The 24,361-nt window shown below is 39.0% G+C and overlaps 1 protein-coding gene and 1 long non-coding RNA gene across 2 annotated transcripts in view; one reads left to right on the forward strand and one right to left on the reverse strand.

Moving 5' to 3' along the window:
* LOC143149062 (autophagy-related protein 16-1-like) overlaps positions 1–13,096 on the forward strand; it is a 51,847-nt gene extending 38,751 nt beyond the window's left edge. The window contains exon 5 of the mRNA XM_076316104.1: positions 9,711–13,096. Within this exon, the coding sequence (XP_076172219.1) occupies positions 9,711–9,807 (97 nt within the window). The 3' untranslated portion in view covers positions 9,808–13,096. The remainder of the gene's footprint in view (positions 1–9,710) is intronic.
* Positions 9,719–20,332, reverse strand: LOC143149064 (uncharacterized). Its single transcript, XR_012992680.1, has 3 exons — positions 19,610–20,332; positions 18,140–18,396; positions 9,719–9,887 (listed from the first exon to the last, which is right to left on the reverse strand). It is a non-coding gene; the product is annotated as an uncharacterized LOC143149064 (long non-coding RNA).
* Positions 20,333–24,361: the final 4,029 nt, after the last annotated feature.

Below are 24,361 nucleotides of genomic sequence, written 5' to 3' on the forward strand. Positions count from 1 at the left end.
GCCCCTTCTCATGGGTTTCGTTCGGTATCTCCTTCTTCGCTTCTACTCTAACCATTTGCTACTGATCTTGACAAAGTATCGGTTTAAATTGGCGTTTATGCGTTAATCCTGTCAGTTATAAAAGCGCCGGACGAAAATGCTTTTCCACGTGGAATGATTTTAAGAAAATCGTTATTAAGTAGAAAAAATTTAATAGAAATTTTAACACTGGCACGATAAAAGACAAAGGGAACTAATAGATCGTGCAACAGATTACGTGTATATTATTGGATGGAATCCACTTATAAACGAGCAAGCACATTTTTGTATTCTCCTATTTTTTTTTTTTATTTAAGTTTATTAATCGTATTAAAGAAAAATAAATACGAGAGTTCAGCAAGTATGAGTGTTCTACGACCTGATGTATTCATTGTATCGCAGACAATTTTTTATTATTTTTATTTCGATATTGTTCATTGTGGAGTATTTGTCAATGTTGTGTTACGACATGCGGATGGAATAATATTTGATAAATACGTACACCGGGTCACGATATGAAATGTAATCTTTCCAATGGGTCGTGGCTTGAAAAGTTTGAAAAACATTGGACTATATTAACGCATCTTAAACTTTATTCACTCGCGACCCTTATTCATAAGATAAAATTATAAACGAGCTCCAGTTTTATAACATTTATAAATAGCACGTATTCAATTACCGTATGATGCGCAACGACAATTTTAAAAATTAACACACTATTTATGACAGGTGAACTAATCTAATTTATAATAATAATCGGTATACGTAGATATAAAATATTCTGATAGTTCAAATAATAAAAAAACACGATTTCAATGGAGTGTAGATAATCCGAAGCAGAGATAGGCAGAATTTTTATTTAAATTGAAATTTGTAATAAACATTTTTCCGATCTTTCACCCGTTGAATAAAAATTGGAATTTCAGTTGTAGAATTAAATATTTCATAATAAACAAAGAAAAATTGAACTATCCAGTCGAATAAACATCGCGAATCGATCGCTGTATGTTTTATTTATCTTTTGTGCGAATACATTCATGTAAATTTTCATGAACGCAACGGAAGGTTTAATTGTAGCTTAAGAATTTAAACAAAGTCTCCGAGGAAGTGGCCTAAGTGTGAACGTGTGAATAGTAAGGATGAGACCTAACTGCAACCTGGCTAGCGATTGCCATCTGATAGCATTGACGTCAGAGTTCAAAATCCTTATTTAACTTGTTGCTGTATCTGTATCTTTACTTACCGAAGACCACTAGCAACGTGACACAAAATGTCATTTTTCGGGAAACACGTTTCCAGAGTTTTCGAATTTCAACGTTCCAAATTCCAACGTTTCAAAAAACCAACGTACACAAAATCCAACGTTCCAAAATTCCAACGTTCTCAAAATCCATTTCCAAATTTTCAATTGAATCACGCATAGAACGCTTTTATACATTTCTCACACATTTCTTGTATTTCCAGATAATACAAAAATATCTAATCTAATAGACCTCTTCCATTCTTCGTCTCGTCGACTTCAATTATACAATTCTCATCTTTCCATCCGGTGATCGAGATCTAAAATACGTTGGAATCGTCGTTCGGGAAACCCCAAGCGTTTCAATCAACATCGTTTCGTCGATTCCCGGGCCCGGGTGTCTATTTCGCGAAGATTAGAATACTATGGGACAAGCCGTTGAGTTATTTCTCCGCAGAGTGTTCTCCCTGGGCGGATCTCTTTGCCTTTTCATTCGCGCCACCTTTTTCTCACGAAATCCCAACGCGTTCACACAGCAACGAGTAAAAACACGAACGACCAATCGAAATGCAATGCAACGAAAAGGGAGAGAGAAACAAAGGGGGTAGCCATGGGGCAGGAAAAGTAACGGTTGGAAATACCGTTCGAAAAAGCTTATTTCCACGCTCCTTCGGCAAAAACGGATAGGGTCTTCTTTATCACGCTCGGCAATATACACCACGTAGGTGGTTGTTCGCAAAGGTATTCCGGATACAGAACGGGACACTTTGAAAAATATGGTCGTTGTCATGGTTGGTAGCGATGCCCGCGGCAGCGACAGTGGTCGCCGGTCTCGCCGGGAGGTCGTCGCGACGTAACGTTTCTGGCGAACACTTTTTCTCTCCCCCTGTTGTTGTTCCAAACCTATACACACTCGTGTTTTTTCGTCAGAAATAAAGTTTACGTACCGGTACGCATATCGGTCAATTGTCTACGCACACGCGGTCTTTGTCTTTCCACATTTTCACCCCACGTTCATCGAACCGCTCGGTTTTCTTTCGCCGCATTCGATCGGCGATTCGTAAACATTTATCCTTATTTCTGGTAACTTCGCTCTTCCAATTATCCGCAGTTTACTCGCGCACGAGCGCGCGCTTTTCTCGGGGACTTTTTGCCGAGTTGTATTTATTAGTCTCTTCCGATTTCTCGTTCGGTCTGTTTCGTTTTATTTGTCCCTCTGGTAAGAGTAAATATGTGTGAAACGTGCACACACAACATCCCTGGGATATTGTGTGTACATCGGAACGTATTACTGTACGGGAAACGCTTTTCCACGGCTACGGGCTGATTTTTATCCCCGTTCCGATTGACTGTAATTGTGAAAACTCCGCGATAGAGATTACGAGCGTGCGAAAGCAAATTATATTCAAAGGTGTGATCATTTTTATCGGGCCAGTCCAGTAAGGGGTACGTCTCACCGGTGAACTGTTTAGAGTTTCCGGATACAGTGTTCGAAGTAACTCCTTGAATTTAACGTTCGTTGCCAGCAGTTGTTCGACAAGCTCGAGCAATTATAAAAACACTCGGAAAGGATACGCGACTATTTTATCGCACTCGTTTTCACATCGTGTTGCGCGAATGTAATTAATTGCAAATTCTCGCCGAGCAGGTATGAAATTATTAATAGTTTTTGTTCTTCGTTCAACGCTCGATGTGCTCCACTTCGTTTGCCCGTGCACGGTTAAAAAATACGAATAGATTAATAATACAGCAAAATTTCGATTATTAAAATTGACCGGAATATACGTTCTCGAAGTAATCAACGTGAAAAATTATCATTCGTTAAATGGTATCCAATTAGCGAACCACTTTCCTTCGTTCTCCGTGCTAGATTTTTCACTTTTCAGATCACCAGTTTTCACATTCGCGCGAGCATGATTATTTCATAGAATTGCATCTTATCTTGGATTCGTGCTATTTTACATACGTTCACGATAGCAACGAACTCTTTAAGATGCACCGCGTTGCATTTTTAAGACAATACTGGTCGTTTTCTTTACTATTGTACATTTAACTCTCGTCGACGATAAATTTTCATCATAGTTCGTTACCCTCCGCTTTCGTTTTCTTTCCCCACAATGAAGCACGGATTTACCAATTTTTTTTATTTCTCTGCTGGTTTATTATATTTAAAGTGCATTTTCACTGGATAAAACTCTTTTAACATAATCGAGACTTCATTTTAGCGAAAATCAATGTTAAAAATTCGCGTAGCACGACACTTGAGGTAGAAACATATTAATATCGCGTTAATAAACTTTTGGAACAAAATTGGAAACGAAATTTATAATCGAATTCTTCAATTATGAAGAATAACGAACCGTAACCGTATGTAAATTTAGGATACGAAGCATTTTCGTTGAGGAGGTATTTATTTCGTTCTTATGGTCGACATCTTCAGTTATGAGACTTGAATTGTACGACTGTCGCAAACCGGGCGATTTGTAAAAAAAAATGCATTCGGTATTCCAGTGACTGGCTGAAGAGTCTTTTCAAATTACCTAAAAGTACAACCAAAAATGGCAGACAAAATTGTATTGGCAGCATGCTGCCTGCATAATGTGCTATGTGACGACGATACACTCGAACCTGAAGTTGAAACTTTACATCTACTACATCTACCTACTTCAGCTCTACAAAGAATGGAACCCTTAAAACGAAATTCTACCGAAGCAGCTTTCTGAATTCGTGAATATTTTAAGAATACTTTAACTTCTCCTATGGCTGTGTGTTGTAGCGAATAAATATGGTTCGCAGGGGAAGATTGCAAAATAAAAATTAACAAATGTGTGAAATATCGTTTGCGATCATTGAATTCAACTATTGGGAGAAAGTGAGCGATTGAAATAAGATCGAGTTAAATTTTACCGAAACGTTATTCACGTGTTTGGAGTTCCTGTAGCATCAAACCGATTTTAAAAGTGATTTCTCAAAAACGTCGGATACCATTTGATTATTCGCGAGGGATGCAGGCCAAGTACCGGGCAAACTTTTTAATCACATTTTCACGGATCTAATTTTTCTTTGGCGCATCGTTCACACCGATTGTACTTGACCTTTATAGTATTCCAAAATAGACAGCTGGTTTACGTCTGTTTCTCGAGGCGCGATCTCCGCGCAGTTTTACCCGAGAAGCGAAAGGTATGTCATTTCAGCACGTTTGTCCTCGCATAGAAACACCCTTTTACGATTCCACGGAACCCTGTGAATCACCCTTGGGAATTCAGGTTTTATAGACCTTTTGCTACACAAGCGAAGCCTCCTGAACCAGAAAATTACGTGCCACTGTGTAATATTTCCACATTCAAATGGAATCTTTAGCGAAAGCGATTTGAGCCGTCGCAGATGTTCATGTACCGGGTGATTTACTAACCGTTGCAAATCCTTGATCCCACGATATCAAAGGACATTTTTTTTCAATCGAATTTTCACTGTACAAAAAAGAACGAAATTCGACGATGATAATTTCTTTGTGTACGAAGGTGTGGAAAGTAAATTCTTGAATGAAATTACATGCTTTTTGGATAGCACAATAGAGGCGACTGAATGTGCAAATATACGCAAAAATTTTCTCAACGTTTCTTTCTCTAAGTTAATTTCTTAAAAATCGTTGACTCAGTCGGTAACCTATCGAAGATATCGGATGGGTTGTACTATGAGGAATTATAAATGATTTTGACAAAACTGTCAACGAAAAGTATCAAGTGGTACCATTTTTTGTCGCACATGTTAACTTCTTTAAAAATGAACCTAAAGTCTATAGTTTCGATAGCTGCAAACGAAGAAACTTTAACAAAATGTTGTTCTACGCTAGACAGAAGGAAATTGTAAGGTAGTTAGACACACTCGAGTGGTAAAGCAATACACTTCAAGACGCAAGACGTGAAATGTGTTTTTCGTCACTTATTACAGCGCCACATAGGGTCTCCTGACGTCCTTGATGCGCCCAGCAGGGTCTGACCAGTGCACTCAATGCACTGCACTCCAAAAAGCTATACACGTGACCTGGAGCAAAGAAATGTGGTTAACGTCTGACAACCTGCTTTCGAGAAAACCTGCTTTTCGCGGTTCTTTCTTTTCTTTGCACCGTCTTGAATTTATGTCATCAAATTGGCGGATAATGAGGATGGAGTAGTTCGTCGACGACTACAAATCTTTGTGCCGTAACTTTTGACAGTGTTACCTAACATAAACAACAGAGGTGTTACACTATGGTTACTACTACGAAATTAGGTCGCATAGACTTGGTGGATTCTAGTGCATGTGCCACCGCGTCGATGATATAAATTCGATGAAACGCGAGAAAAAGGAGAAACAGCGTTGTTAATCTTTCCTAACCACCTGATCCTTCCATCAGTCTCTTGTCTTCCAGGATTAAACCTTACTACCGTCTTTACAGTCGTTTTTCTCCGAAGGTATCAAAATACGACACTTAGGTCTACATTGTAACAACAGATTCATTCCGAAAGTATCCATATAATTTTTCGATGTGTATCTACAAATGTACACTTTCAGATTGAAAATACTCTGTAAGACATTATTCTTTACATAGCTTAGAATATCAATTAAAATCCCTGAAGGAGCAAAAACATCATAGAGATGTAAAATACATCTCGACCTGTATCAAAATTAGAACATTAGGACTGTGTTCAAACAGTACGTTCGTTCCAAAAGTTTTCATTTGCACTTAGATACAAAATACCCTGTGAGACACAACGTGGTTCTTTATACAACTCGAACGGTTCAACAAAACCCGTATAGAAACGAAAGCAGTAAGGATGGACCCAACATCCAGCAAAGTTACGACATTTTGATTCAGTTTCTCAACTTTCGATGCGTACATGGAAATACACACTCGTAAATTGAAACTGTCCCATCGACTTGACACAATTCCTTGCACAACTCAAGAGAATTGCCAAGATTTCTGAAGGAACGAAAGAGCGAGTATCGAGGACAGGACTATAACCTAGGCTCCTGGGCCTGTAACTTAGCTATCAGGTGTTCTCTCATACTATTGAAAATAAATAATATGACCATTGGAAGTAGATGGGACATTTCCAATTATTTAACCGGTTGAGTTATATCTGGTAGTTCCATTGCTCCTCGCATCGGGCAAACCTGATCGTGGAAGTGGAGCTATTAAACCAAACCTTTTTCCATATTCTCCCGTTTCACGGGACACGAGCACGAAGGTAATGATATTAAGTCGCGCTAATTAAGAGCGTGTCTCTTGTCGCGTTACGTTGATTCACATTGTCGGGTTAACAGAACTGCAACAACTCTCTAACGCGTGTTTGCCGCTCATCACGGCGTAGACGCGACAGAAACGAGAAAACGGTATGACCGGCCGCAAAGGATGCCGTGGCCAATTCAAATCAACCACATCGGACACACTTGCGTGTCGTCTCAGACGCGAATCCACGACGAGCGAGCGTGTATAATCGGCGCAGGAGGGTATAGCGAGGTCGTAAATTAAGCGGGGCGCAAGGAGGGGGCGCACATAAGTGGACAGAACTGGCAAAAAGAGGAAGAACAATGAAACAGACTGGGGGTACCTTTTCTCTCGTTCTTTGTGTTAAGTGGGCATCAGCTACCGGTGTTCCAGCAGCCGAGACAACGGTTTCAAAATTCGTACCACTCGAGTACGTCTCAAGGAGTTCTCTGTGTCATTTCCACCGACTGCCGCGTAGTTTGCGTACGGGGGGCTATACACGCTGCGTAATTATAGGAAACTGGTGGTTTTCTGTACAGTTAACCGGTGGTCACGGCGATTCGACCGGGTCGTTAAAATCTGAAAATACAATCTGACCTCGGCTCGCAGTAACACGAACCTGGTACCTGGTGACTCGTTCTTGACCCTGTTGCTACTTGTTGCTGGGCGTGTCTTGGTAACGAGCCGAAAAAAAAATTCATTACTGTACCTAGCTTTAACGAGAAGTGTACTTGTGATTTTATAACGCCCGGACGGTGTCTCGGCAGCATCGTTTTTCCGTTTCGTGTTTCTTTTGGCTGTCGAAAACGAACGAACGAGATCCAAGGAAGTGGTTCGAGAAATTCTACGAAAGGATCGATGACAGGGTGTTCCATTTAACTCGACCACCTTTTGTTATTGTCGATGGTATCAAAAACTGTTTCGGAAATTTTCGGACAGCACCGAAGAGACGAGATCTGGTAAATTAATTGAGCAATTCAAGAAATGCTAACAGAAGAGATGTTGATTGCTTCAGTTGTACAAGATAATCTACTTAACGTACCCACCTTGCCTCTCTCCATTCCTCTTGATGGTGCTAAAAACTATCTCTGCAATCTTGACACGGTACTGAATAGATGAGATCTGGTAAATTAATTGAGCAATTTAAGAAATGTCAAGAAAGAGTATGTTGATTACCACAGTTGTACGTGCCGTTCCGTTTAACTCGACCACTTTCTTTTTCTTCATTCATCTCGATGATAGCAAAAGTTCTCTTTGAAATTTCGCAATAGCGTCGAACGGATAGAATCTGGTAAATTTATCCAGTAGATAAAGAAATGTTCAGAAAGGGTACGTTGTTCGCTATAGTTGTACAATTTAAGTTCGTAAATTTCACTATTGTTGATGGTATCGATATATGTTCCTAAAATTTTGAAACACACGACTTGAAAAATAAATATAGTTTACCAATAACTATCGAGGATTCGTGAGTAACCAGATTTACGATCCGGAGGTGATTAATTTCTGTTTTGGGGATCAAGGATTTCCGTACACAATTATCGTGATACTTGTATTTACGTTCAGCTATAGTTGGGAGTTCTGCAAGTTCTGCTCAGAACTTGTTATCTTTGGAGTCTCTTTGAATCTCTCGATAGCGATTGACGTATCGTAAACTCACATTGAAGTATGTCTGTAAGGGAACTCTAGCGAATTCTGGTAACTTGAGTCGTATTCCTTGAATTACGATGACCATGCATCGGTGCTGCACAGGCTGCCTAGAAGCCTACCTCGTGCCCACAAAGTGGACATGGACATTTCAATATTCGATAAACCGTTCCAACTGTGTCATTTTACAATTTGATAGGTTTTTCAAAACCTTCCGCTCTAGATCGTGCTTGAATGTGAAAATCTTTATTGGAGAAGTAGGACGCGCGATAATTTAGAAAACATAAGTCAGAATTTGAAACGACTTCTGTACGTAGTAATACATTTCAATTAGCTTTTGAATATATTTGCTTGGGTTAACTGCCAAGAGCTAAGTGCATTTACATCGGGCAAGCTCGAGTACCAATCTCATTTAACATTGAAAGCAACTAATCGCGGCAAATATAATTAATTTTTTAACACGAAACAAAGATCGACCTAGTTAACCAATAACCATTATGTGAAACAAACGGTAACATTTGCTCAAAGTCAACGCTTTCAACATTTCATAAACGGGTACACTTAGCCTTCGAAATTGTACATTTTATGCTTCAAATATGCGAGAATTTATTTTTATTTCAAGTAATTTTAATCTCTCTTGAAATTATTTTGCACGCGAGAATGCTATCGGTATTGTTATTTTAATAAATCGATGCATTATTTAAGTATTTACATGCAATCGGCAAAAATACTTAAAAATTATATAAACAACAATAATATATATTGAAAATAAATACAACGGATTTTACGATATGTAATGTTTTAAGATGTCCAATATACGCACAAATTCATCGAATGCTGGTTGTCCATTAAATAATATTAATAAATAAAACCAATTAACGGACAAATTAAATTCTGCAAGAAGTAAAATATTTTGCAATTTCAACACTGAACGTAATGATTGATCGAATGCACGATATTGAATATGTACAAAAGCGTTACAACGAAGAAACACAAGGGCATAGAATTTTTTCATTTGTATACATTCTTTTTTTCTTTTATTGTCATATTTATTCGAAGCTATTTATTTCTAAACAATGTATTTCTGTCTTTACTTAAATCGATTCTCAATCTATAAATATCGATTATCTTTCTTAAGGGGTTACCGTATTTCATCGAATTGAGAAATAAGATTTGAAAGTTGTTTTCGGGAACAAGAGTGTAAGTTTATATTTAAATAGTGTAAAATTAATCTTGATCAAATATCTATGCATTTCTGCCTTCGAAAACAGTTTCTAAAAACAACCGTACTCTTCGGTCCATCGAAGTGACGATAACCCCCCTTAACTTTCCATCAAAGAACGATGGAGGATTGAACATTTGAAAAATTGATCGACGTCTTACCAGTTTGCACGTGTATCGTTCTATTTACTTGCCCGTACGTTCTATGAAAAGTTCGCACTACGAAGTACGCAATGATTTATGAAACGAGCTTGCGCATGTCGTTATCATCGGTCGATCGACATCAATAACACTGAATTGGGTAATCCAATTAATTTGTTACACTGTTTCTTGCAGAGCTGTGGTGACGGCAGTTTCTTGGCATCCTCACTGCGCCTACCTCGCGTCAGTGGACAGAGCAAAAACGGCAACGGTCTGGGGCGACCATGTTTGATAGGACGATCCCGAAACAGACGATTGTTTCACGCACGAAGGTCAACACGTTCGTTTATGCCGAGGTGGACGTTTACGGAACTGAAAAAAATGCAAATGCGAGTTTACGCGCCGCGGTGACTTCGCAAAGGGTCGCGTCGGTTGCAGGATAACGAAAATCGGGAAACGGTCGGGGAAGAGGGACGGGGGGGTCACGGTCGCACCATGACGACGAATATTCGATCGCGGTGGGGAACATTGTACATAAAATGTGCACCGATTGTTGCTCCAAGGTTGTAAAGATTTTTGTAAGATAGCACGTACCCGGCGCGCGACGACCGCTTCTCACCGCGAGAGGTTGAACAAATGATCGTAGTTACTCTTTTGAGATTCAACTAGAAACCAGGGCCGTCGTAGTAGCATCGTAGCTCCCCGATTAAAATGATGCATCGGGGTCCTTGCACGCTACTTCGCAGAAATATGAATGCAAACGATCGATGAAACGAAACACGTTTGTCGATACTCGCGGTAAAATTATTATCCGATGATTAAAGAAATATGTACAGGAAAAGGTTTATACTCGGTGCCTTGGAACACCCCCCAGGCTCGTGGGGCTCCAGAACAACTGCTCAGCGTGTTTATGCGTTAAGACGGCCCTGCTGAACACGCTCCCTCTACATATAAGAGACTGTTTTTTTTTTTTTCGTGTTTCAATCGTCTGTGTCGAGTAGGCTCGATCGCACCGCGTTGCGAAATATAAAATACTTTACTCGTAATTTGTTTCCAACCCGCCACTTCGCGAAATCCGTTGACGAGATTTGCTCCCGCTGCGTTGAACTAAATTTTCGCTAGTCTATAGCTTGTCCCGCGTTAATGATCAATCTCAGGTCGCGCGCAGCGTTTCTCGTACGCTAGAGGTAGAAGTTAGTTTAAAAATCTCTGTTCGAGCGAAGTCACGGAGCAAAATGTTTGTTCGTTGTTGAAACAACCGCGAGATCGAGTCTACTCGTTCGTTCGTAAGTCTGATCGTAGGTGTGGGAGTGGATGTACTCGTTGAACGCAGAATTTTAATAACGATACCGAGTAAACTGCATTGTACAAGATTTAGTTGGTCAACGACACGAATCGAGTAACGTGTTACATTGTGCCGAACATCGTTTTTGTTACGGTAATGTTAGACATTCGGCTATTGTCTACGAGCCATTTCGTGTCGAACAATTTTCAATCTTCCGAGAACTGCTGGCGTTTATTAATAGCGCGGAGAAACGATTCGTACAAAATCACCGTCTGCTGGAGATACGTGTATATAATGTTTATGGTAAATTTTTTTTTTATTCTTTTCGATATGGGCCTGTTCTCGCGGTTGGATCGTTTCGAGAAAATAACGATTCTTCGTTGTTCCCTCTCTCTAATATTCGAATTTATAGCTCTTCTATTAAAATTGATTCGCCTTTCCACTTTCTTTCGAACTTTCTCGTGTGTGTGTTTGGGCAACGTGATGTAAGCTCGTTGCAAAAGTCGTATATTTACTAGTCAATGAAACTGGGCGGACGTTCACAGTGCCCCGTCAACCGTGAACAATTCCCTCAGACTTTCGTCATGTTTTGATTATCGTCACTTTCAATTGACCCAGAAAGTCTATTTCGATACATTACTGAATCTGTTTCAATAAACTCACAGAGACTATAGACTGACTATTCTTTTTGTAATATTATTTTTCTCGCTACTGGACTAATCGATATATATATATATTTTTTTTTTTATTTCAAACGATTTGATTATTCAGCTTCTTTTGTACATTTCCAAGCTCATCTCGAATTGTTTTATTGGTAACTTTACAGTTGCTTTGTCTATTATTTGGAAGGAACAACGATGAAATCAAAAGTACGAAAATTTACGTTGACGGAATGTTACGTTCCGAATATAACAATGTTCACACTTATAGTTATTCGAAAGTTATGTCGTTATAGATCATTGTATTTGTTCAACATAAATTTTCTCACAAATCGTTCAGAACGATAAGGGGTTAGAGTCAACTTGACAAATTACAAAACTTCGATTTAAATGTTTATCGTATCGGTTGGAAACTTGGCTTGTTTCTTTTTCTGGAATTAATACTTTATCCAGCAGATCGTGTCAACCAGGGCGTATCTTAAATAACATTATGGGTCCTGCGTGAAATTTTTGTACGGATTAGTTTCTCGAAATTGTCAATAAATTCAGCGTATTCGAAAGCTCGTAAGTTGCGTTTCGTGGTTATTTTTCTACATTGAATACTCTTTTGAACGTACCTTTTACATGTTACTCGTGCTTTATTAATTTGCGCACTCGACTGAAAACAATTCGGTCGTCGTAACAGCACAATAATTACGAGCGAATGCTTTCTATAAGTATAGTGCTGGGATCGAAGGGCTCTAAACGTAAGTAAAGAAATTCGTGGCATCGACTGCCATCAAAACGCGAAATGCCAATTTGTATAGTTTCTCATATTTTTGATACGTATAGTTGTTAATTCGGATTATCGTTAATTGTGTGCAAGCACACAACACAAGTATATACATAATGATCCTGGTAATCGCTTCCTTTAACGTATTCAATTCGTATTAATCGGCTCGTGTTTTAACAGAACTTTGAAGTTTCAATTTTTTAGAGTCCTTTGTTCGTCGTTTAATGTAAGTTATATAGGCGCTGAAGAAACAAAAACATGTGTTCAGCGGATATAAGTTGTAGTAGCTACATATGGTAACGGTGTATGAGAATTGGATCATTTCAATTAATATTTCTTTATCGTACAAGATATTATTTTTAGTCTATAAATTTCCGTAAGCTATAAGTCATGACTATACTCTTGGATACAATACAATTTTTGTAATTTTACTATCGATGTGCCTAATTAAACATAAACGTTTCGTACGATTCAATATTTCCCGTCTCTTTTTTTTTTTTTTTTTTTTTTTTTTTGATAAAGACACGATTTCGAAAAATGTAATCCAACAACGATGCAATCTATATTGTTATCCGTTTCCTTTAATCTTCTTATTTCTTATTCGACGTTCACATTTTGTTGTACGAATCAATAAGTATTACCAAATGTCTTTATCTTTTATGTAATCTAATACCGTGGCAGCTGTTAAGGGTAAATTGATCGCGTCCATCTTGTTACTTAATTCTTTTTCCATGGATGCACACGATATGATTATAAACTAACGTTTTTGTTCTATCCACGATCTATGTTTAATTTCAACAGGAACGTTGTATACACTGTTCGCACATGTAAATATATATTAAATGTTTCCTTGTTATATTTTTTCAAATGCAATACATTTTTTAATTAATTCCGTATGTCTCGACCAATTCCACACTGCGCGCCTATCTCTATACAGAGACGAATATTTCATAATTTCATATACGCTTTACCAAATTAATTCTTTACGAACGAATCATTCTACACGTATAATACCTGGATATTAATTTATTCGTTGAGAGGAACGTCAATTTCTTTTTTTTTTTCGCGATGCTTGAATTATTTTAATACGTTTAATATGTAATTCTATTAAAAATCTACTAAATCTATTAAAAAAATTTCTCAAATTCTTATTCTTAATATCGTCAGTGCCGATAATTTAAAATTCGAAAATTCTAATACTTTTTACAACGGTTTTGTCCAATACAAACTTAACGAACGGATCTAATTATAACGAATATTAATAATGTAACAATGTGAATGTAGAAGATTGATAAAATTTTTTTTTTTACACATTATGGTCCGCTGCGGGTTTCTCTATTCGTATTAATATTACGTTAGTATTTATAATGCGATAGCATTCAGAGTATGCTATATTTACATTAAATGTAAATTCCATTTACTACATTTTCACCGTAAATTGGACGAAGATCACAGGTAAGTATTTTATTATTCCAAGTATAGTAATTCCAGCTTTCGAATGATAATTTTTACACTAGATACGAGGAAGAAAATCATTCCTACTACTGTTTATATTTATATTTATTCAATGTGCATGTAACGCGAGATTCGCTCGCTGTTTTTTTTATCTCGCTCACTCTCGACGTATCCCATTCACTTTACTCGTTAGTACACACGAGACTCGGCCCGAGCTCAAGATCGATATATCGAACTGACGTTCCAATTGTATCACTTGAAAGCGGGTATTACTCTAATAGTCACTTCCTAATGACGATATGATAGTAATCTCTGCAATACTATGAATTTCACCCTGGACAAGACAACACGAGTATCATTTCTTGAATAGAATATGATTTTCAAAATTGCAAAATAAACGAACATCCTTTTAGAAGATTCGAACAAATTACGCTTACATTTTCTTCGATTTAATAAAAATTTGTTTTCTACTCTCCGTTTACGTGCCTTTGAAGCTTTCCTTTAGTTTTCCATAATTTCCTTTCTATGAAGTGAAATTGCATTAATTTCAACGGTAACGAGTGTTTTCGGAAATATTCTAAACGTGTTTCTTTTTCTCGTACAGTCATTCTTCAACTTGACATTGTTATCGAGCGAAAAAGGTTCCTTTGGTGGCCGACTGGCAAGCCTCCGTGAAACAGGCTGTTATTTGAAGACTTTTCTGGACAAGTAGCAAAGATCTAAGAAGGCAGTAACCGTTTCTTTTAAAAGTTCCAAATACAACGCCTCTATTCCGGGAAAACCTTTATCTACCATGAAACGAAAGACTCTTTCGCACGAAAAAGACAAATCTGCGCTATACTTTATTCTTTGTTCCACTTTTCCCTACGTTTAAAAAAAAACAACCGACATTGTGAATAAGCCATCGTTTGCATTCGACGTTCTCCACTCGTACTTTCCAACTAGTGGACGTCCTTTACAAATTATGAAATTGTAGAAGTGTGCGAAACGTGTCCAGACGAGTAACTTTTTATTCCCTTATTACACATCGACAGGGACGAAGCACCTAATCGGAATATACGTCTGCGAGAACAGTGTTTTAATATTTAGTCATTTTCACCGAAACAACCGCACCCGGCGATAGAAATATTAAAGCTTGGAAATATTTAAAAGGACAGGTTTTTTATTCATAATTCTCGAAACGCGTCGAGTATAATTCTTTCACTTCTAAATCTCCGCAGCTGTTAAAATCATAAATTTATTTTTACAAAACAGTCGGATCGCTGACTCGATACGATTTCTTTCTTCAATATTTTAGACAACATCCTGAGAAACCTAGAAAAAGTGTCATTTATCGTTTAGGTTAAGAAACATCCATTACCATTCACCATCCCCATTCACGAGACTCTTGTTGTTTGTTTATTTGTAAATTATATTGATAATTTACAGAAAGAAGAACAACGAAATAATGAAATAACACTCCGTCAGAAATTGAATTTCTCTAAAAGAAATGTTAAAATTGTCCCTGTGTCGCGGTAGCTCGTAAACGAAAAATGAACTCTAATGGCAGCCCGAGCGTGAAACTCCGTTCTCTTTCAGTGGCTCGGTGTTGATCCAGTTTCATAAACCCCGAGTCTCGATTCTCTAATTGCGGAAAATATATTTCACGAGCTACGGTACACGGTACACGATACACGTGTTCCCGGTTCCCTCGGCACCGATCGCTGGACCACCGGTTCTTATTTTTAATTGACCCGAAACGTTCTCGATTCCCGATACGCGTCTGGTGGCTGCCATCGCCCCCTTTATATGCACGCATATCCTCCGTACACAATGATGATAAGTACGCGTACATGGTGTCACCTATTCGCCGGGACGTGTACGTGCACGTATCCAGGGATCCCCTCCGCAAGAGGTACATACCGGCTGAGCGTGTATCTGACAGTACCTAATGTGCTTTCAAAAGCGCTCATTAGTCACTGAAATGCGGTCGCGAAGTGACAACTCGCACGTGGAATATTATACGGTCGAAGAACTTCCGTTGTGTCGTATCGCGCGAGCGATGCACATCCCCCTTGCGCATGCACCGTTCGCCTCCTCTCTGTTTCTAACTTTCGCATTATACCGCCCTTTGTCCGCGATTCGACAGTTTCGACAGTTCGCAATGGAACGTGAGAATGCGGCGAAGCGGCCAGGGAAGCCGCTTGCAAACGACGTTAAAGTTCGATCGGACGGCCGCATCTGGGGCCACCGAAATTTTTCCCTCGCCCCCGATGTCTACGTATGTATAGGAAACGCTACAGCCCGCAGTACACATGTGCGACCGTGTCTGCGCGTGCACGAGTGGCCCGCTTCGATCCCCGCGGTTTACCGGCTAAACGTTGTAATCAATTGCAACGCCCTGAACAAAAAAAGAAGAAACAAACAAAAACGAAACGTACGATCCGCGAAAGTTTTTTCTGAAAAAACGGTGGAAAGAAAAATAAGAAAAAGGAAAAGGAAACGGGAGACCACGCGACGAGGTACGGAGTTCCCGAAACGTGGTCGAAATTCGAACGAACGAACACGAATGCGTCGATATTCCGTACACGGGCCATAATTAAAATTCGATAAATGTTTCGAGGTTACCGAGATATGGTTCGGATAATGCGCGTGGGGAAATATTTTTATTCGACAGCCCCCCTGGAACGAATCACGAACGCACTCTTCGCTTCGTCGATGCTTTGACCTTCGTTTCTAGGTCATCGGGGAAACGAATACGCGAGGATTGATTTAAACGCGAATGTGTGTTCGAGAATCTGCAGACGTCGAACTTTCTTCGGGAGAGGTTACGCAACCAATGGTAATGCTTGGATAAATATTGTGCTATCCATTGTTTCCGATTGAAAACTCTTGCGAGCACTTATTCTTCGCGCACGATCGATGGAGTGTGCGATTTTCTTATATTTTTTTCGAACGGTGATAAACATAACGGTGAGAACGTAATTAATTAACGAGATGATCGATGCGTTGTACGAGTTCATTTTATACAAATAATAATAATGAAGGAAACGCGAGCTCATACGAAGATAAAAGTTACGTTGACTCAAGTTGTGCAAATTTTTTATATTAATGTCGCAAGAGTGATTGCCACTCGAGAAGTCGAACGAGACGACAATATCGAATTTTCTACTTTTCTCCTAAGTGCAACGGTGCGTTCGAAAGATACAAATGTACTTTTCCATCGCATATCTCTCTTCACTGGTATCAATCTCTCGGAATATTTTACGTGAAAAAGTATCATCGGGTGTACGGTGTTTAAAAAAATCAATATTTCCCGAGAAATCTCGCATTTTGTATCTCTTATTCGTTGAGAGTTGAATTTGGCTTACACCAATGCTGTCCGAGCCACCTCACGTAAAACCTCTGGGATTCTTCCATTCCCTCCTGAACATTAACACATACGTTGTACTTAGCATCTGTGAGCTTCCTTACAACGCTGCCTTTTCATGGCTGCCTCTTTAGCGTAATTACGCTGTCCGAGGAAGGAACAGTTGGAAGGGGTCCCTACGTTGAACCGCGTTCACCTACACGCTAAGAGCCGAGCGTTCTCCCCACCGTTTCTGATTTACCCTGTCCTGTAAAGGGGAGAACGAAATGAAATGAGAGTGAGTCAGAAAGATTGAAAGCGAACGAGAAATGGTACGAGACGGACAAAGTATTGATATTTTGTCTTTCGGACGCCTGATAAATCCGTTCCTCGCGTGCAATAATGCTTCGCCCGCTTCGTACCATTTCTCGTCGTTCACTTTCAGTACCTCTGACTCGCTCTAATCCCATACCGCTCTCACCTTCGATAAAAAAGAGCAGAGAACAGCCGTTCGAGAATCGTGCCTCCTCTACATTATATAGCACGCGCCGGGCCCGAGTCACTTGCTCTCAACGAATAAATACTCCAAGTGGCGCGTACCGGGAGACTCGTCGATAAACTTAAGCTACTCGTGTCTCAACAACGAAGCTTCCGATTACAAAATGGTAAATGATATTTCGATTTCTCTTCGCGCAAAGAATCGAACCATTAAAATCAATCGATTTCGCTATACGCACGTGTACACGGTACCGTTCCATATTTTGTGAATTATCTTCTCACAAATCACTCCAACCTACGAATAAAAAGTTGAGAAGCTCTCGAGCTCGATTTCTTCTCGTTGAAATTGATACGTATGCGTGCAACGGAATGTCTATATTGAATAAACTGGTTAGTTCGGGAAAATTAAATAAATTCAATAGAAAGTTAATTGATAAAGAGAAACTAATGCAGCTATAGCAAGACGTTCCTCCACGATTATTACCGAACGATGTTCGCGGGTTACCTCGAGATTGCGGTTTTTCTTTCTTTTTTTTTTTGTCGTTTGCATAACGAACGAGATATTAGGGATTCACGAAGGAGGGTGAGATAGCATAAAGGTGTAAGCAGAATGACAAATTAACTTACATCTTAGCGCTGCTTCCGTGAGATTCAGGTAGGCTCCTTCACCTGTAGCAAGAAACGAACATTACCGGGAAGCTTGGCGGAAGCGTCAGTCATCAAGCAAGTGCGAGACTCGCTTTAAGCGCGATATTTGTCCGCTGATGCAGAATCGGGCTGCGCGAGATCGCGGATGCTTTCGTGTTCCGTCGTATGGAAATACAAACTGCTCCGACCGATATTTTGACTGAACGTGCCTCTGGGTGTTCTGGTAGAAAGATTTCCTGGAAGGATTTGAAGAAAAAAGTTGTCGAAATAAATTGTCAACGACTTAGCTACACGTAGCGATCCTCCGAAGTACTTAATTCTTCGTGCCCTGTGCTCGAAAACTCGTAACGTATATTTGAAGAAAAAAGATTGTCACGCGAGACAGAACTTATTGTTATTATCATTTTATTTACGCGTATCAATACACGTCTAATTTGTTCTTCGTTATTTTCGAACTAGAAAGTAAAAATATTTAATCTACGACATTTTTTATTTCGAAGAATTTTCTGTTTAAATGTCGACGTTTAAACGATTTGAAATGAATTCGATACTTCGTAGACTCGTAAAAATTGAATGCCAAATGTAATCTGTCATCATTTAATACGCAATAACAAATATATAATCATCAATTATTTAACCGAAAACATATTGTCAGGCAATCATAATGAAATTCTTTCTGAAACGGTAATTCGTAAACGTGCACGATCATACTGAGTAATAATTAATGACAAACTGTGGGTATATCATTGGTTTCGTATAAATGGGGCTTCAGGGGGATTAAAGTTTATCTGTTTGTTAAATAATTTCAGTATTGAGATCTGTAGATTTCAATGAAAGGACAACGCTATGAATATTTACTGCTTTTAATTTCAATCACACTGTACAACCTGACCTAAAAATTGTTTTCTATAAATATACTGTCGTGAGAATGTCTTTTTCTAATTTTTAACGAAAGCCTGTACATCTTTTAGGATGCTAATTGATACAATTTTTGTAGATAATGAAACAATGGCTAACATTTGGAACTCTTCTAACTTCTACAACGACACTACAGCATTATTCAGATAATTGAACGTGAATTAGGTTCACTCGGGTTCAATTATACGGAAAAGATGGTAATTTTGTTCGAAAAATCGAATCTAACGAAGTATAAAACACAATAATAATTTCTACAGTTAGAAAATTGTAACATATTGCTTTTACGTGATTCATTATTATGTTTTATACAAACAAATAAATATACGTTACGTTAGTTTGTTTTAATTTTCTATGCAATCAGTATTACTTGGTTATTTCTTCTGCAATCACTAATTGTCGTTCAAATAGTAGATAGATCTTAATCGAAACATTTGAAGAAAAATACAGATAATTGTACGAAATGCCACTGCCTATACGCGTCAATCATACTTCCAACGAGGTAGTATTGTATCCTGAATAAAGGTCACTCACTCGAACCCGACTCATCCATCCGGTCCTAATTAATGTAACTGTCCGTGATATCCAGTTGTTTCCGTGTAGATGATCGTGATCGGCAAATTCCTTCTGATATCGTTCCAGTAAGTCATTTATATCGGAATTGAGGAAGATAAACGATTAACGTCGTAGCCAAAATATTTTTTTAGATCATCGTTTATACAAAATTGTACATATATAATACTTTCACGTTTTATATATCTGTGCAGAATAAGAAAAAGAAATCCATTGCTACGATTGATTGACTTACCTTTATAGATTTAACGCAGGAACAAGCAATCTATTTATTCTATTACGCTCTGAATTTATATCGACGATTTCAATGGTGTATAATAGAGTACACTTAACTATATTTGTTGCAAATGAAAGCTGTAAGCACAGATCGTTTGGTTGATATTTGATATTAATCGCTATAATTGAATCAAGCATCCAAATTACAATCGATAATTGCTAAAGCTGTGTGCCGATTATTTATTATTAATTCAGTCGGTATCGAAGAACAACTAAATTTCTACGATAAAGCTCGAACACCTAATAACGAGATAAGTGGATGCTGTTAAAAAGGATTTACACATAAATACTTAATGGATTATAGGGGATATTACTAATTATTCTCTCTAGAATTATTGAATATAAGGTCGTCATTTTCTTTCGTAATAGGTATTTCTTAATACGTGGTCGGTATTAATCCATAAGCAAGAACAGGTTTATGACCCGTAAGGAAGGATTTCATATAAACGTACATCTCGATCAGAATTTTTCCTCAAACTATCTACGTCTTTTAATAATACTCTCGCGCCATTGTTTATTCGCAGCATTATCGCCAATTTCGTATCAATATTTAACTACAAACGATCCTGGAAAATGTAATAGGTCTTTTAACCTTGTCTAAAGGATTAACAGAAGCGTCTTATTACAATGTTTTACCAGATCACGTGCTATAGCTACCGGATGAAGTATCCTTATTACTAGAAGTACGTGGTTATTGTATAATGGTACTCTACCTCGCTTCGGTGAATGGATAGGACATGTAGGACCAATTGCTTAGTCTCCGAGCGAGCAATTTGGATTCTGAGACCTAAGTATACTCGATTATTACCTGTCGGGTTGTCTAAAATTTATCATTTACGCAACACCTGCTAATAACGGTGAGATATTCGTGAGTTAATGAGGCGCGTATAACACGATAGGTGGTCATTTTGAACATTTTCTTTTCAATAATTATTTCATAAAATACAGAAGGTGCTGTAACTTAAAAATAATTTTATATCCGACATTTGTCTTTTTTATTGCTCTTAACTTCTGACTTTATCGTGACGAGCACTCTCCGCTCACAGCATTCTTTACTTCTTGTTTCATTCACTTTACCATCTTTATTTCTTGGAAAATATTAATACGTTCTCCAGTCGAGAACATACGACATTATAGTTTGCACGATTCGATATGCTTTTGAAAATTGATAGAATCGATTGGGACGATTTTGAATACGATTAAGAAATAAATCGATGTCGAAGTCCGTTGACGTTAAAGAACGATTAAACTGTGCTATGTTAGAAATGTATTTGCAAATGACATCGTTGTCCGCAAACTTTCACGGAACTGGTCTCTGAATCAAAGCCCCTGGAGAACGTTTAATTATCGTCCTTTCCAAGTCCAGAACCGAGCGTTTACTCCAAGACTCTCGATAGTAACTCAGGTATCATAAACCTAGAACTAAGCGAACGTTTAATCGGAGGTCTTAACGGATCCTCGCGATGTTGGGGTCATTTCTTCGGAACTACCTCTTCTATGCGCATGTCTTCGATCTATTACCTGACCGCCAAACGCACCACTGTAGGCGAAACATCCAAAGACCTCTGATTGGCTCTCCCATTATCGCACCCAAATCTCAACCGCTTGAAGAGTTCGTGGAAGGGACGATCGAGGGTTTCTTTTTACGATCGATAAGGGTTAACCACGTAGGTTGAAAAAAAAAGAAAATCTAAAATTTCTTCCCGCACTTTTCGAAAACTTAAAATAATTTGAAACTAAATTCGTAAAGTTTTATTTCGAAGCCTTAAAAAATAACGAAGTTATAAAATATTTTCGAGAGCGTGGCGGATTACCCGACCGCGCCATTCAGCGGTTTTCAGTGCGTCTACCTCCAAACCGCGTTTTTCGAGCTAGGTGTCAAGATATCTGAAAATTTAACGAGCCTTCAATTTTTGAAAGTACCTTATCAGATATATAGACGACTCACTTACATTTCTTTCTTTGTCTCGGTTTTATGTTAATATCCCGATCCCTTTTCACGTTAAGAACAGAACCATTACCTACCTTTAAACGACAGTCATTTTGTACTAAATTATTTTACTCGTTCTCAAGGATGCTTCAAAGGAACAGGGAAACTCGACAATCACGAAACACGATTACAGAATTTCAACGAGAAGTAATTTCAAATAAGATTACCGTTTTCAAATGTTTCCTTTTTATCCACGGAAGAGTATGGATTATCGTGTCAATTACGATAAAAATATATTGCCGAGTTTAGGAATAAATTACACGGACGGTTTTACTTCTTTCGCGTCCAACGTTGCGGTTGTTTTCGTTAAACAAGTAGTCTCGTCCGAAACACCGTACCGACGTGTATATACTCTTCCGCTACTATCGTTCGTAAATTCTAACGACTTAAAGACCAATTATCTCTTTACAATGCATTAGTATTCGCTTATTTTACAGAACGCGTCATCGATAAATCTTCTCGACCGAGGGGGTCATGCGTCATTAATTTACCGTAAGGTTGCGTACCCACGTGTACAACAGGCGGCGCAAAACCACATGGAACGCTTAAAGAGGGTCGCTTTTAAAGGTACCGCGGGCTCAAAAGGCGTCTCCTTTTAATCGTCTTCTGCGCCGCACGTTACACGTGTGGGAACGTGGCCTAATAGATCCAACCTTATGTCGCGGTGATTACGTGTAAGCGTGACTTACAACCCAGCGAAATTCTTTGAAACGAGGCATGCGCGACATTTTTCCGACAGGGTGTTAAATATAGAGTATCTATAGTTGAGTCGTGTACGAGAGAGACGACAGTACGTACACTAAGCGTAGAGTAGTTACACGGCTTTTTAACGAATATGGATTCAATAATTGTTCAATTCGTGGTTACACATCGGTGAATTAATTTTCTTGGAAATGTCATTTTCTCTCTCTACCGTAAGTGACGAAAGTGTCGATTATTTCGAAATTTGTACGAAAGTAAAAAATTATTTAACCGAATAAAAAATATTGTACAATAGAACCGTTTAAACGTGGATACACGGTCCTTGTAATCTTGAAAATTCGTTTCGCGTTCTAACGGTGTGTTGCTTCGAACTGAAACTTTTCTAAGTATTATAATCTCTCCAGTCGCATCGGTCCGCAGAGTATTTCTGACCTTAAAGACGGTCTTAAGGATCAAGGTGTTAACAGTAGAAGTTGTAGGTACCGGAGCGTTAATTAAAACGTACATAATAATATTTTGCACTATCTCGAACTTCTCGAGTGATACAACTCGTTCGTAAAAAAGAATAAAAACACAAGCAATATGTACCCTTCGATCGATTCACTTGGAAGAACTTCTTATCGCGATAAGAATTTCGAGAAACGAACAAAAAGAAGACCACTTTTCACCCATTAATCGTTGTCATTCAACGAACCGTGGAATCAAATATTTCACAATGAACATATAAAAATGTAACTCCTCGATCGAATAAACGTCACGAATAAATCACCGTTAGTTTCATTCGTCTATTACTCGTTCGAATAAAATTTTGTCCTGATTCAGACCCACGTACATACATATCCAATTTTTTTTTCTTTCTTTCGTTTCTTTCTCTTCCCTTCTCGGCAGCTTTTATTTCGAACCGAAGGGGATTTCTTGGTTAATCCAATAAATACAAATACGATGAATCGTTCCATCGATATTGAACTTCGTTTATTATCGAATAAAGACCAAGAGGATCGACAATTACTTCGAACGTTTAAAAATCCTGCGCGTTCGCGGCGGTTGCGTGAATAACTCTGCGTAACGATATTCGACCGACGGAAAACCAAATCTGGTATCTTTGAATTTCGATTCGGGTCGAGAACGAGTCGTGCACCGATATCCCGCGAATCGCAGCTCGCCACCGTCGAGGGTGAATCGCGCAAAAACATCGAGACTCGTGTGTATCGTCTTGGTCGTTGAACTCGGCCGTGATTCTAACCGAAGAATCGGCGGGGGTTGGAACCATCGTCGAGTATCCAACCCGCGACCGAATTCTGCCCTAATCTTCGTTGAACTTAATATCCCTGTACACGCGAATCGGAGCCACTCTGTTCCGGCGTGGCATACATCCCACTCGAGGATACCGATATTGAAACGTAAAAAAGATTCAATCAGTCGCGAAGTTTCAGCGCCAATCAATCACCCCTACCCCGAAGCTATCCGGCTTTAGGACGCAAAAGCTCTCTCGCGCGCGCAGCCCGCACTGGGGCGGCTGATCGCGACGACGACGCTAAAATGGCCGAGGGGGCGAAACGAAGGGGGCGCAGAAGAGGGGAGAAGAAGAGAACGAGGCGACAGGGAGGTGTAAGGGGTGTGAGGGTCGTGGGGAGGGGGAGAGAGAAACGAGCTTTCGGGTTGCACGACCGAGTCGACGCACTGGAAGCTCTCCGTGCTTGCGGCGGGAGCCTCAGTAGCCGCTTGTACGTCGACCGGAAGAGCTC

Source organism: Ptiloglossa arizonensis, chromosome 7 (genome assembly GCF_051014685.1).
Source record: "Ptiloglossa arizonensis isolate GNS036 chromosome 7, iyPtiAriz1_principal, whole genome shotgun sequence".
Lineage (NCBI taxonomy): Eukaryota > Metazoa > Arthropoda > Insecta > Hymenoptera > Colletidae > Ptiloglossa > Ptiloglossa arizonensis.